The following is a 15,505-nucleotide window of genomic DNA, read 5'->3' as shown; positions in this document are numbered from 1 at the left end:
TGAACTTCAACACTGCACCTTTGACTATTTTCCTTCTTGGTGTTTTTTTGTTTTCGGAGTATTTCAAGGTTACCGTGAATCTTTCTGAAACAATCCAGAAAATCTTTTCTCTCACTTAAAGCAACAATATTGATCACTCAGAGGCCCAGCCATGCTACTCATTGTTATTTTTCTCTCTCTGTATTAATCCGTGAAATTGAGTGGCTCAGAGGATCAAAGCCAGTCAAATCAGATGAAACACGGATCTTTTGAGCCCATTCATCCATCCCTTATCTGTTAGGAAATAGTCCAACAAAGGGACTTACAGGTTCAGACCACAGAGATCCAACATCCAACATCTGTTTTTCTGTTTTTGCAGTTATTCTCTCTGCATATTTTAATTGTTCTTAGAAGTCTGGTGATGTTCCTGACCTAAAACAAATCATTCTGATGCTAAAAGCGTACACAGTCCCATGCATATCAAAGAGTCTTCTAAACAATTTCAAATGCCAGCTTGTGTCAGAGCTCCTCGCTCCTGCTCAGCACTCATAACAATTCAGTTTTCCCTTTCAAACCCAGAGAGATCCATCTAGATGTTAATCCCCACACAAAGCTAAAACCTTGAATTATTATTGGATTAGTGTCCATTTTGGATAGCTTTTAAAGCTGTGACAGAATAAAATTTTTACCAAAAGCATATGGGATTTATAAGGCAGTGGTCTTTAAGTTTCTCCTTTTTACTGATTTCCCCTCCTCAAGAATATAAAAATAAAAAGTCCCAGTCTTCTGGCACTGGTTTATCACTACTTTCCAGTTTGCTTTTAGAGCCATCAGCGCTAACTCGACTCCATGAAGCTGAAAAGTCTTACATCTGCGTTTCCTAAACCTATAGCATTTCATGCAGATACACACAAGAACATTAAAAAAGTACTTGCGGTTCCCTTTGGAGTAACGCATTTTCCGCACTATATTGCACACCGGATTAAAGGGTGCACCGTCAATGAATATTCTACTTTTGAACTTGTGTCATATATAAGTTCACTGAACAATAAGGCAAATTTTAGTAACTAAAACTGGTACAGTTCATAAAAAAAAATTTTAAAGTGCATTTTTTTCACATGAAAAATTGTTTTAAATGCAATGCATTGTGGTATAGATTCGCCAATTTAGTAAACATTGATGCAAGCTGGTTTTTCATAGAAACGTCTGGGAAATTTCTAGGGCACTGGATTTTGGAATCGTAGATTCAGATACCTCTGCAAAATGGCGAATGCACTATATAATACACCAAGCAACCCAGAATATGTTTGCAGCATGCTACATGTTAGCCATGTTAGCATATTCACAGTACCTGTAACCCCAATCTTGTTTACAACACATAAATACAGACATAAACCGCTAAAAAACGTTACTGTCACTATACCAGCTCCCAACCTTGTTTGCAACTCGTAAAAATACAGACTGACGTTTTGACAGAGCGCAGTGTATCTCTCAAAATTGCTTCAATGACATTAAACATAACCAGAATTAACCCATATATAAGGCAAAGTGTTGTTGTTTTTTGAAAAAAAATTTTTAAAAGGCTTCAAATGCGCTTTAAAGAGCAGAAAATATGATACAGTAACTTTTTATGAAAAATAAATAAATGTAGCTGTTGTAGAAAAATGTGCATAGAAAGTATTTGACAGGTTTGAAAGCTTCCCTACCATGGTGATTGTAATTTTAAATGTAGTTTCTTGCTGTTATGAAACAAACTTGACTTTTCATTTCTTACATACTGCCACAATTTCTAAATCTCTGGAGTATCGGCCTATGAAATATTATCCTCAGACAAAACCCTTTTTCTTTCCCATAGGGCTGAAGTTACTGAAACACAAAGCTTCTTGTTAACCATAGCTGTAAAATGACCGTCTTTAACTCCTTCGTAAGTGAAGTCCCTCTCGCATTTTACTTTCATCAGAGTTTCTGTTTTGTTTCTCTTGTTATTGAGGGGACAAAAGAAAATTAGGTGTAAGAAAAGGCTTTGAAATTGGATGCGTCGCCTCAGGGTGTTTTTGCAATAGCGCTATTGCCTTGCTTGGTGAACATGTGCCCTTTACGACGTATAAATAGAGATTAGCCTTCGGACGAATGGATCAAATGTGAGGGATCGGAGACATAAGAAGCTCCCCCCAACCGAATGATGTCATATTGAGGGTCTGTAATCTAACTTGAAATGATGGGCTGTCAGCTGCTGTGGTTGTCCTGGGACAGACCAAACAGACAGAATAGGGGCTGATAGGGAGAGAAATAGGGAGAGAAAGCCAGGAAGTGACTGAAAAATATCTCATCATGAAGAAGAAAAAAAAAAGAAAGCTGGGGAGACTGAAGGAAATCGAAGTTACTGTGTTCAGCCAGTGTGCTGCTACTCTCTCATGCTCCTCATCTCAGCATGGGACGCCGACCTATTTCCATCTCATCAGAGCCCTCAGTCTCTGCAGTCCTCTCTATATTCAGTGTCACCACATGGTATGTCTCCAGCTGAATCAGTGAAGGAGTGATATCACCCAATGCCTCCGCCTAAACAACCAACAATCGGCTGCAGCCTCCCACATTCTTTATTTTCCTGTTTGTTTTGCGCTCCTGAAAGTCTCTAGGTGGGGTTGGATCTCTGAAGGCTGTCTTCCACTCTCTCCTGCATTCACTCCCATCATTAGTCTCTCAAACTAGACTGAGGTCACATGAATGTCGGCACAATTCAGCAGGAGCTGTTAATTATTGGTGTCACTTTAGGCCTCCTGTCTAGCAGCTCTAATGGTGCGTTCACACCGCCCTCGGCAACGCACATTCAAGCAGCCACTTTCAATGTCAACTCAATGTAAATCCGTTGTCCGGGCTTTCACGTTCACGTGTAGCAATGGATATTTTTACAACCGTTTCCGGGCTCTACGTAGAAAAAATGTGGCCATTGAATGCGAGTTGCCTGCTAAACCAGGTCAAACTTTGACCAATCGGGGATACGGAAACTCACTAAACTCAGAGCGTAGCTGGTTTATCTGGTCAACCCAGACGGGGCAACAGGCCTGATGACATTTTAAATGAAGATAAACCAAGGCCATTCTCCTGAAATGATGGTAATCCCTCTCCGCCATTGCAAGGGTGCTAGCAATGAACGAAACCGTTTCCAATTTGTTAGATAGTACCACTTTAACATTTTACACCAAGCGTCTTCCAACTGTAGGTGGCGGACATGCACTATTCAACAGAAGAAAAAAACGAAGCCCCCCCCTCTGCTTGTCCAGTATAAACACCATGGGCTATACTTGCTTTCAAGAAGCTGCGTTTAGTGCGCTCTCGAAAGTGCAGCACACGCCTGGTGTGTACGTAGCTCAACTGCAGCTTCCTGTTACCGACATGTTTACTATCCCTTCACTTGACCATTCAGGCTTATCTTCGGGTATCTGATATGATCTGCCTTTCTCATGTACACATTCCTGTTTCTATTCACACTCATTTTTCTCAAAGAGAAGCTTAAGACCTTTAGATCTTCCTCTTATCTTTTCGTCAGTCCAAGTCACTGCTCTATTTTTCCTCATTGACCCTTCTTTGCAGTTATCCTTCACTGCTTTCCTCCAAATGTTCCTGCATCTGCCTTCTGCTCTCACGGAAGGTCTCAGTTGTATCTGTAGACTTCATAAAGAAAAGTTATACTTCAGGTAATGCAACAGTCTGGCAATCATTCAATCTATAATCTGCCAATAATTTGAGTGACAGTCACAGGGGGTGGCAGCCTCAGCAAGGATGCCCAGACCTCCATCTCTCCACCTACTTCTTCTTCAGACTTCTCTGTGGGAATATTAAGGCAATACTGATGGGCAATCCTTTTGGGTTAGGGTTAGCGTTAGGACATAGGTGATGTTGGGCGCCATCTTGTCTACAGGAATGCAGAAGAAATAGAGGACCACAGCACAAATATTTAAAGATCGCATTGATGTTCATCTGAGTTTAAACATCTAAGAACAGGAATCTTCATCTTTAGGAGCTGACGGTGGGATTGTAACTTTCGTTGTTCCCAATCAAACCTTAAACTCTCTTCACAAACGACTGAATTGATTAGCAAAACAAAGAAGTTTGCTTATGTTCCACTAAGTGCTTTGTTCAAACCAGTGAACCCTGCAGTGCAAATGCTGCTGGGTCAACCAAAAAAAATAAAAGGCACTCCATTACTCATTGACCCGAGGATGCCTTAACCATGCTATTAATGCTTTGTCGCACAGTGACTGTCAGTAAAAGACTGTAACAGAAAAATAACGTTGTAAAAAGCTTGTCCCTATAGAAAAGCTCTTGAATTATTTCCAAAAATTGAGAGAGTTCAAACCAGCTCAGAGACAGTGGGGAAGCAATCGACAAATGCAGAGCAGTGATCTGGAAAGAAAGCTTCTCCCTGAGTTTACTAGCAAAGCAGAAGTTTTAGAGTGAACAATCTCAACGATTAAGCCAATCTAATATCGCCTGTTTTGGTTTTGTTAGTTTTGTTCTCTCGCTGTGGTTTTTTATGTTTTTGTATTTGACTTAGATTTGGTATTAAGTCCAACTTCTGGGTTTTGTTTGGATAACTTGTTTAGGAAAGAATCCCTCTTGTTCCTTTCTGAAGTCTGAGTCTTTTCTTTGCTCAGCCTGTGATGCAGTGTGGGGGTCAGAGGTCACACATTTAATGTGACGTTCTCTACAAATTGCATGAAAACTGAAATAAAATTGTTCGGAAATTTGACTGAAGGTTAGTGTAAAAGAAAAAGTTCTGTGAGCCCTTCCTTTCGTGGCAGATAAAAGCTTTGAAGAAGCAGTTTTGACATCTGCGGTGGCTGCAAAAGCCATTTATTCAATTCAATAACACCGATTTTTTATCTTAGATTTTTTTTTAGTTTCTAAACTCTCCTTAAAGTTATTTTTTTTTTTACTCAGCAGTCAGGACATTGATTTTAAAAATGGGACCTCAAGGTTTTCTGAGCCTTAACTGGGTCATAGATTCCTCAGAACAGGGATGATTCAGGAGTCCAGTTTTTTTTTACAGCTAAAGCCAAAGTTTTTTTTTTCTTAATTTTAAATTTCTATCTAGTTGTTAGGAAAATATAATTCAAACGGTGGAAAATTGGTTCAATAGGTTAGAGGAATAAAAGAATAGAATAAAATAAAGGTGGAAATTTACTTCAACCTAAAAAAAAAACTAGAAAAAAATGAAAAATCTTTCTGGACTATACTGTGAGTCCTTTGGAGTATAAGTCACAGCAGACCATAAAAATTCATTATAAAGAAAGAAAAATCATATATAAGTTGCACTTTTGGGAGAAATTTCTTCTAAAGGCAAACTGTAATAAGAGAATAGAAAAGAATAGTAGACTGAATATTTACACGCTTCACTACCATAACACACTGATGCTTATTTAGCTTCATGAAACATAGGAGGAATCTAGTAGATTAGTGCAACATATAACAATTATTCAGATAACCATAGCATAAAGAACATGCTAACAAGTCAATTAAACTCTTTATATCAGTTCAAATCACTAAACCCGTTGAATTCTTTATCTTCTGTGTTGCTTTGGAACAATTCTGCCAAGCCTGGTGTTAAGCTATGTTCACACCGCCCACGGCAACAGGCATTCAAGCGACCACTTTAATGAAAAAGTCTCTGTAAACAGGTCTAAACGAGGGTTTTGGGCTTCCCCGTTCAAAACTCTTGCGTTCATGTGTAGCTACCCATATTTTTAAGACTGTTTCTGGGCTCTGCATGCAAAAAAACTCCACTGAGCTGAAAGTTAACCTAGTTGAACTTTGACCAATCAGGGAATCTGATTTTTTTTGACATACAGATGGCATTCTTTTTCATTCATGGCAATGCCAACTATTTGAAAGTTAATCATAGAGGACAAATAAAACTTTGAGGGTTTGTTAACTGACATCAATTCGTTCATAAATCTGTACAGAGCTATAAAAGAAAAAGCCTAGAGCAAGATTCGTGAGATTTCCACCACCTCAACTTGTTTCACCGAGCCTCTTCCAACTATGGATGTCAGACATTCTCTCTAGTAAACAGTAGAAAAAGCATAAGTAGTAGTAGCCCTTCCCTGCTTATCCAGTGTGTTCTGGAAAGTGCGTCACATGCCCAGTGTGAACATAGCAAGACTGAGCGGCGCTTCTTCTTTTGCTTTGCTGACTGTAGCAAATAAATGGCACCTGAATTTCAGTTTCACCCCCGAAATTGGTTGGATATCAAACTATTAGGATGAATAATTCTTAACTTAAATCATTTTATTGTATGTTAGGACTTAGGAGGAACTGATTTTTGATTTCTGCGACAGACTGGCGACCTGTGCAGGGTGTCTCCTGCCTTCGCCCACAGGTGGCCGGGATAGGCTCTGGCAGCCCCGTGACCCCGCAAGGGAATAAACGGAAGAACATGAATGACTGAATGAAGGATGTTTGATTTTTAGATTTTCTTAATATTAGAACATGCCTGGTGAGCCTAAACACCTAAATGCTACAAATTTCTCCTTTTTTGCTTTAAATTTGTGCCAAAGACATTTTCTTCTTGATATTAAAGGACTTCAAATATGTTTCCAAGCTAACATGTTTAAGTCTATCAACTTGAATGCACATGCTATGGGCTTGAACCCACTGAGGGCTTGCTTCATTATTCCCCTCCCAGTGTGGTAATTAACAGATCTGAACAAGAGGGGTGCACACATATCTGAATCAGAGCTGAATCTGTCATGAGTCTTCATAAAGCGCTGCATAGAACACAGAGTATGGGTGAAAGCAGAGGACAGAGCTTAATCCACGGTGGTCTCTAGAGGGGGAGTGTGCGGGGAGGGGTCCTGATGTATTAATCATCTTGGTCTCCATGTTGCTAATTAATGACCCTTCTTCACCCACACTCTGATCCTCCACTTCCAACTCACTCAGACAAACCTACACGTGCACACGCACACACACACACACACAGTTGAGCAGACACAACAGCTAGACTCGGTCCCCCGAGGCGTCCCCCAGCTCCAGTTTATGGTAAACAACCATCAACAGATTCTGCAAGCTCAACTTTCTCATCTGCATTCAGGGTTATGTAAGAAAAACACAATCATCGGACCAGCCGGGATGGATAACTTGTCATGGAGGAGTCCCCCACCCCCACCCCACCCCTGTAGTTGCCGTGCAGTAAGCTAGCAGACGGTGTGTGATCAGGCTTGTCTGTGTGTATTTCTGTGAGCACTTACGTAGGTGTATGTGTGTGTTGTAGGCTTATCAGGTGAGCCCGGGCAGAGTGTCAGATGCGGTAATGGAGGCTTCAAAGACAAGCGCTGCGGTGAGTTCCCCGGCTGCCTTTTTGCCAAACCCCCTGAACCCCCTCCTCCTCCTCCACTCCTCTCTTCCCACCGCTGGGATGAAGACTGGCAGGGCATGTGCCCATTTGGATGGATAGAGAGAAGCTGCAGGAATAGAGATAAGCAATCAGATGAGTAATTAAGTGGCTGCAAAGTCAAATGGACAGGAGAGAGGGAATCAGCAGAGGATGCTGACGGATGAGGATGCTGTCTGTCGGCGTACCTTTTGGCCAGGTGTTAGTCCAGCCCCCTCCCTATTCACGAGAACACTCCAAACATCCGCTGCTTTGTTCTGATCTTCTCTCTGAAGCTGCAAATGTTGTTTTTGATGCCACCCACCCTTCATTGATTTGCCTCGTCTCAGTGGCAGCCCCGTCTCCGGCTTCTCATTTTCCATTTTCGTCATTTGTGCTTTATTTGGAGGAGATTCTTTCATGTGCACCCCTGTCTTTTGTTTCACATCTGATAAATAGTCATGGTCAAGGGGCTGTAATTGGGTGTTTGCTCATGAAAATTGGCAAAGGAAGTTGTTTTTATTGGAACAATGATCACAGTGTTAGCGTGGTATCAAAGGTTAGATAGCTGAAGCACACAGAGGAGCTTTTGAGCCCTTTGAAGCTGTTAAAAAATGTAAAAATGTTGAATAAAGCTGAATTCCAAATGGGTTGTCTTGGGTATTCAATGCATACATTACTATGAAATGTGGTTTATTCCTGCCGATTGTTTTTGAGACAATAAAAAAAAATGTTGATCTTTTCAAGAGAAATTGAGTTTTAAAACCTACAAAACAGAACAAAATTCTCCCTAATTTCAATTTTACTCATTGATGCCACATAGGATTTGTATTTGATGTGGTTTTAGCGGCAGAAGGGAAGCTTTTTGTACATTTCATTATGGCAGCCACACTTCTCCATCCCCATAACTGACCATTGAAATATTATCTTGCCTTTTCATTTCTCTTTGCTGACAGTTGAAATGACCAGCTCGGCTTCTGAATGTGTAAATGGATTTATTTTAAGGTGTTTTTAAAGCCTCATACTGTATTTAAATTATTCATCCAATGAAGTGGAGGTACAGGAAGCTGGAGAGTGGTTGAACATTTCTTATGAAACTGGAGGTGATCATTTTGCTGCAGCCTGTTCTGATCAAACGGGAACTTTTTAAGGCCATGTTGGTATCGGAAGCCCGATTTGTAAAGAGTTTTCAATACGATTGTAGTTCTCTTGAGATGCAAATGACTGAGTAAAAATTCAATATTTCACATTTCGTTTAGCTATGTGTAAAAGGGTTAACCCTAAAACTAAATATCTGGTGCAAACTCAAGTTCAGATAGTGGTGGATCTAGAACATTTTATAGGGGGGGGAGCAGACTTTGGAAGGGGTCAAACGAGAACAGCAGAGTGGACGGCCATTGCAAATTAAAAGATCACAAATATTTCAAAGAGTTCTATTATTGATGAGGTATTTATCAGTTTTCCAAAAGTAGGAATTTCCTCTTGCCTAAGCAAAGAAACAGCCTGGACTTTGGCTGATGTCAGGGTGCTAACAGCCAAGATGCAGAGGCGTGGCAAATCAGTTTGGGGGCTCAAGATTTTATTTGAAAAATATTGCGTTTGTTATTTTTGTAATGCTTAAAGAAAATCGTATTGATAATTTCTTAATCTTTTTCAATGATGATACTAATATTGACTTAAAAATGATGGGGTTGGCAGCCCTTTTGCTCCGTAATTCCGCCCCTGAGTTCAGACACGAAAAGACAAGTACCGGAAGTTCAGATCCACTCTGGGTTATGAAGTGGTTCAAGACATAAAAAAAAGTCTCCTTTTACCCGAAAGCAAGGCTGAATATTTTACCATATATTTTTATAGGAATAATAAACAGCAATTAATGATAAGAAAAACAACAGCAAAAAAATAGGTTTGTTTTTTTTTTCTTTCATTTGTTTCCCGCTTTGTTCTTGTGAAGATTTTCAGAAATCATTTTAAATACAACAAAAAAACCAACCGACTTTTGTAGTCACTTACTGTGAATAAAGCTTTTGTTTTTCTTAAGCTCAACATGTCTGAAGAATATCAGTGAAGCATAAGTGAGTGATGTAACCGCACACTGCAAATCTAAACTGCAGATTATTCCTTAATGCATTGTGGGGGATCACTAAAAAGGAGCTTTTTTTGACAAACAGATCTGTTTTTTACTCAAGTATATTATTTAATTGCTATTTTTTTATTTTGTGTTAAGTAGAAGTCATTTAAAAATACTTCAGTCTGACTAAATGTGATTTTTAAACTAGAACTGTTTAAATAAATGTGGAGCTTCAAGCAAATTTCACATTCCTATCCCTGTTCTTTACATTTCAGCAAACTCTGGAGAACAACCTGACCAACCTGGTGAAAAGGAACAGTGAACTGGAGAACCAAATGGCCAAACTCATTCAGATCTGCCAACAGGTTGAGGTAGGCACATTTCTACATTTAAATAACATTTATTTGGACTTAAAAGGAAAGTTGTTTTTTTGATTTTGCCTGATTGTGTTAAAGACTTTTTCATGTCACTGCCTCCTGCTGATTTTCCAGTTCTGAGGTTTAAACAAGAAATGTTAATATTTCATTATAAATGTTACGATTATGTCAATGGCAGGGCTGCACAAAGCAATACAACAGAATCAACATCTTTATTTTTTGTTTTGTTTTTCCACAATTTGTTCCTAACAGTTCATCATTGTTTCCACGCAAGCTACAGTTTTTACCTCAGAATCAAAACCACTTAGGATTTCATCAAAACCCACTTGCTTGTTGTTGGGTTTCTGGTTTCAAAAGTCCAGTTGTGGTCCTGAGTAAACCTGGTTTACCCTCAGAAATATGAGGTTTCACTGGGAGACGCTGCAGGACACACAAAAAACACTTTGGTCAAATAGGGAAAATTACATTTGGTGTAGTTTGATAAAAATCAATGCAAAGTTTTTTTCAATTCACAATGAAACAAAGGCATGGAATAACAATCTCCAATTCCCATTATCCTACTAGGTCAGGTATCAACTTTTTTAGAGTTTATTGGAATGCAATGCTCCATGAGGTCAAAAATCAGTATACCTGTCACATTTTTCTCCTCTACTTTACACATAGTTGCACAAAAATATGTTTAATTGAAAACTGAAGTCTTAGTCACCTGTTCTTACGAGTGGATATGGAATGTCTGCCGGTGAAAAATGGGCAAACCTGTATGGGACACGCACAGGAAATGTCAAGGTCTTAAACCACTCAGTGAGCCTGTAAAGCAAAAATAGCCAGTCACATCTTTTTTCTACAGGCATCATAGCCAACACTTATGAAACACGTAACGGGGGAAGTAGGTTAGACGCAGGCAAGAAAACTATTGGTGCTGTTCAAGTGAAACGTAACGTAAACCTTGACTGGTATATCGGAAAATGGACAATCAGAGCATTGTTGACGACATCCTTCAGGCCCTTACGTATCACATGCACTCTCTGTGCGTGTGGTGTTCACATTGGTCAGTAAATATCCCCTTAAATTAACATTTTGCGTCAGATTTGGCTTTTACGTTGATTTACATGTTTTTTCGTACTTCTTCTGTGGTTTTAACATTCATTCACTCAGAGAAATGAAACATTAGATTTAAATAAAAAAAGTATCGTCAACCGGTCCCACAAAACTATTTTGTTTAAATTTCAGAAAGACTGGATGACTAAAATGTAACAAACTATCCTGAATAAGTACTGCAGTACACAGTTATAGTAAGTTTACATAGTGCTATTGTGTAAAATGTACTCAACATTTAATTGGTTTTGTTGAAGCATCTTCGCTGAGTGTCTCCACTATTATTGTAAAACACACATAGATGGATGTGAGCTTCATGAAAAAGCTTTCAAATGCTCTTCGTTACAAAGCACCTCAATCTGACGACACATTTGACAGTTAAAAAACATAACTCCCAGAACAGAAGCAGTCAACTCAACAGTACTGTGGGTCTATCCCAAACTGGATAAACAAGGCATTCCCAGAGGTAAAAAACTTGCTGTTGAGGGCGCTAACACAGGAAAAGATTCAGTCAGATCTGAGTGGTAAATAATCCAGGTCATGTTCTAAACTCTTCCAAAATGTTTTTTTTGGCACACTATAGTCTCACTCCACTCACCCATCTCATACTTTCTCGTTCCTTTTTTCTGTTATCTGACATTCTCTCTCATTTATGAGTCTGTTATGGACTAGATGAATAAATGAAATAGAATCACTGCAAGTCACGCGAACATTTAGAATTTGACCCTTTGAACCCTTTTTCCCGCTCAACCTCTGCTTTTTGTGTTTCCTTCATCATCCATATCTTCCTCTTTTGTCCACTCCTTCCACACTTCCTTCCCTCGTCCTTCTCTTTGCTCGTAGAAAAGCTGCGGTGCATTCATGTGAGCTCGCCCAAAAAGTCATCCCCAACTGTAAATAATTCACACATTGGCTTTTTGGACCATGAGGTCACAACAGACATTAGCTCTGAGTACAAATACAATAGAAGCTTTTGCTGCAGTGTCAATGGTACGGATTCTCACTCCTGCTGTGGGTCCTCATCATCATTATTTCATCTGGAAATGATGAAGCCGTGCTGTTTTTGGGGACAAACACGCTGCAACAAAGAGATAAAAAACCAAATGGGGGGATCTGCTTTCCCGTAGCCCTGATGATGAATATTTTGTTTAGACTTGAGTCACTTGAAGATTTTATGTTGATACGTCCTGATTTGGCGAGTGAACTGCTGCTCACAGAAGTCAGAGGGCAGGAAACCAGAGGCTGTTAACAAGAAATTTAAAAATTGTAGGGGAAAAAACAGAAAAACATTTGTTCTCTGGCCCAAAAATGTTGAATCTTTGAAATAAATAATGGCATTGAGTAAAGGTTGTGTCACACAGCCAATATGTACACTTTTCACATTTTGCACAGATGAAAATTGGTCATACGTAAATATACGTGGAACAGGTAAGAAAGGTTGTGATCTTTATGTGAAATTTTCACAGATGTCACTTATCAGTTAGGAAAGGAAAAATAATTAAACCAGCAGCAGTGAAGTATCTTCTGCAGATCATCACTGTGTGTCTGCAGAAGTCAATAAACCTATACAGCTGATAAGTCACATTTTGATTTGACAAGCCCTCCATGCTGATAGGTTCAATGCAACTAGAACATTTTTTCTGTGTCATGAAGTAATAGACATGTTTTTGTTGTTGATGTTCCACGTCAAACCAAATGTAGCAATTTTCCTTAGCAACCAATGTCAACACTTGCTATTACCACAAATTAACACAGGGATATTACAGCACATGTTGTTGCCTCTCATTCTGGACTCTGTGTGGTCTCATGATGATTAAATGTGTGAATTTGAAAAACTGTGTTTCTCTTCTAACAATTAAACAGCAATAAACAGATGAAAGGAGGGATTTGGAGGTGCTATGCCCTTGGTAATAGCAGATACAGTTTACAGACATTTGAACATATATACTATTACATGCTAATGTCTCCACTTATCTTTATTTCCAAGGCTCTGTTATTGAGGTAGGGACTACCTGGGGGGAGTAGAAGTGGCACGGGGGCTAAGCAGATGCTCTAATAATTAATTGGTCATGGATTCAATGCACAAGGGTAGAGCTTGTGCATTAGCTACATGCTGTGTACGTTCACACCGCCCTCGGCAATGCTTTTTTAAGCCTCCACGTCCAATTAAAACATGTGTAAACTCACGTAAACGCCTCTTTCCAGCTTCAACGTGTGATGAATTTTTTAGTATTTATCTCTATCATTTATCTTTTTAAGTTGACCTTTGGTTACTGCTTTTTGTGAAACTTTTTCTTTTATTACTTTTATTTCAAAAATGCTAATAACTAGAATGGAATCTATATTATAAAAACTTACCAATAATATTAGTAATAATAACATTAAGATAATATTAACAACAAAACATGTTTGAGAAAAAGTAGGCCTTCATCCTTAAAAAAACTATTTTCTTACTATTATAGTCCTTGGTTGATAACATTAATGACTACAAAATGTATGTATCGTATGATGACTATATGTAGTATAGTAATATATAGTAATATATGTAGTCATGATGATGACATCATGACTACATATATTCTAAGACATAAGGAGTAATGATTGATTTTAGATACTAAATTTCATCATTAAGTTCTTCCCCTCATCATTTGTGACAACAGTTTTACACACAATACACACCCCTAGAAAATATCGTATGTCTTAAAGAAAAACCTACAAATTTTAACACTTTACTAATATATATATATATATATATATATATATATATATATATTGCTGTGAACATGTATTAATGTAACTAATCAAGACCTGTGTGTGTGAAGTTGATCCCACTAAATGCAGACTGTGAGTCATTAGTGAGGGGATGCAGTGCAGCCTAAAGGCCTGTTCACACCGGGACGAATTTCGCCGGCGATTTTCGCCGACGTTTAACGCCTCGTGACTAAACAAAGGGCACCAACGAGAGTGTGCACACCGACGCGAAAAAACGCCAGGCGTAAAAGCGGTAAAAAAAAAAAAAAACGCCTCGGGTTCGTTTTTTTTTTTCGACGCGTCGCGTCGAAATCTACTCGACCAATGAGAATGGCGCTTTTGCTCACGTGTCTGGAGCTTCTGAAGTTACAGTAAAACACAACTTGGGGGCGCTCAAACACAAAACTGCCTTGCTGAGCACACATACCAGCGAAGAAGATAGACGCCAAGTAGCGTCTACACACAGCCGCGAAGCAATAATGACGGACATTCTAAAATATCCCCGAACCAAGCACCAGTTGGAGCTACTGGTGCTTGAAATATTCATGTTTTCTTTGTTTGATTCTGACAAGCGTGTAAATACTTGCTCTCTTCTTCTGAGTGAAAAGCGACTTTAAGAAGCGTAAAGTTGCGCAGCGCCACCTTGTGTACAAGCGTATTTCTGTTTTACATTAAGCGCCATCTAATGTCAGGGAATGAAATTGCATGTTCACTCCACTCATCGTCAGCGAAAATCGCCTGGGTGTGAACACAAAAAACGTGGCGAAAAACGCTGGCGAATAACGCCTGGCGAATATTCGTCCCGGTGTGTACGGGCCTTGATGCTCTGAATCAAGTCTCTCTCATTTAGCCTTGTTGCCTTGTTACTTCAGCATTAGGAAAATCCAGTCTGCTGTAGAGTCATTTGCTGTTCTACCTACAGCCAATAATGGCACAGCTGCTTAAACTCTAATGGCTTTCTGTGAAATTTCTGCTTCTGCAGTCACCTTTCTTCCATTCTCTAACCAGGAACTCATAGAAAGCATCTTCAAAGTTAGGCAAAATTTCTGTTTTTATGTGATGTAGAGCTTAATTAATAAGATATTTTATAATGTACATACATGTATAAATATGTACATAAATGTCATTATAAAATGTCAAAGGCGGCAATAACACTAAGAGAATAATAGAATATTTAACAAGCTCTTGATAACGTTTTTTTTCATCACATTTGTCATAACAATTTCACAAAATCAATTTGACACAAAGTTAACCTGAGTCTGATTCTGACCTCAAGCTCAAGGGCACTTGCGGTGAAAAGGTAAATCAGAAACACAAAATCAAACATCTGTTTTTTACAAGAACAAAAATAGCACTTCTTTGGACTTATTGTAATTGTATTTAGACTGGAGTAGCATTGCTGTAGCTTGATTTCAAACAGATCCTTCAAGAGGAAAAGCCTCAAAGGTGGCCGAATCCAAACCCACAAAATTGTTTTCCTGCATTTTAAAAGTCTCATTTGTCAATCAGTGCAAGCCAACTTATCACAACCTTTAAAAACAAACTTAAAGACCCACTCTGATGACAGTTGTGTTTTTGGTGTTTTAACATATTCTTATGGCATTTTCTCATGATGGAGAACATATAAAGAAATTCAAGATTAAATTTGCATTTCTGAGTATACCATTCTCTTATATGTGATGTAGTAAAAATGCTGGGAGGGCCTCAAGCTCTCTGCTCCGCCCTTTTCTGATGCATCTGATTGAAGACAAATAGATCCATGTACGTCTTTGTTTTCCTCGTCTGAGCTGGTATCATGGCTCTGAACTGTACGGCTGGATAGCTCCAATATTGCTCAGCGTTGTTAGATTGTGAGGGGCTATA

At 39.0% G+C, this 15,505-nt stretch overlaps 1 protein-coding gene across 3 annotated transcripts in view; it reads left to right on the top strand.

Moving 5' to 3' along the window:
* mid2 (midline 2) overlaps positions 1–15,505 on the top strand; it is a 180,949-nt gene that overhangs the window by 111,772 nt on the left and 53,672 nt on the right. For 2 of the 3 annotated variants that reach the window (XM_023959096.1, XM_023959095.1), the window contains exons 3-4: positions 7,253–7,318; positions 9,695–9,790. In XM_023959096.1, coding sequence (XP_023814864.1) covers positions 7,253–7,318; positions 9,695–9,790 — 162 coding nt within the window. The remainder of the gene's footprint in view (positions 1–7,252; positions 7,319–9,694; positions 9,791–15,505) is intronic. The other variant, XM_023959097.1, reaches the window with a different exon arrangement.

This window comes from Oryzias latipes, chromosome 10, assembly GCF_002234675.1.
Source record: "Oryzias latipes chromosome 10, ASM223467v1".
Taxonomy (NCBI): domain Eukaryota; kingdom Metazoa; phylum Chordata; class Actinopteri; order Beloniformes; family Adrianichthyidae; genus Oryzias; species Oryzias latipes.
The sequence above is the reverse complement of the archived record's forward strand: the minus strand, read 5'-3'. Positions and strand labels throughout refer to the sequence as shown.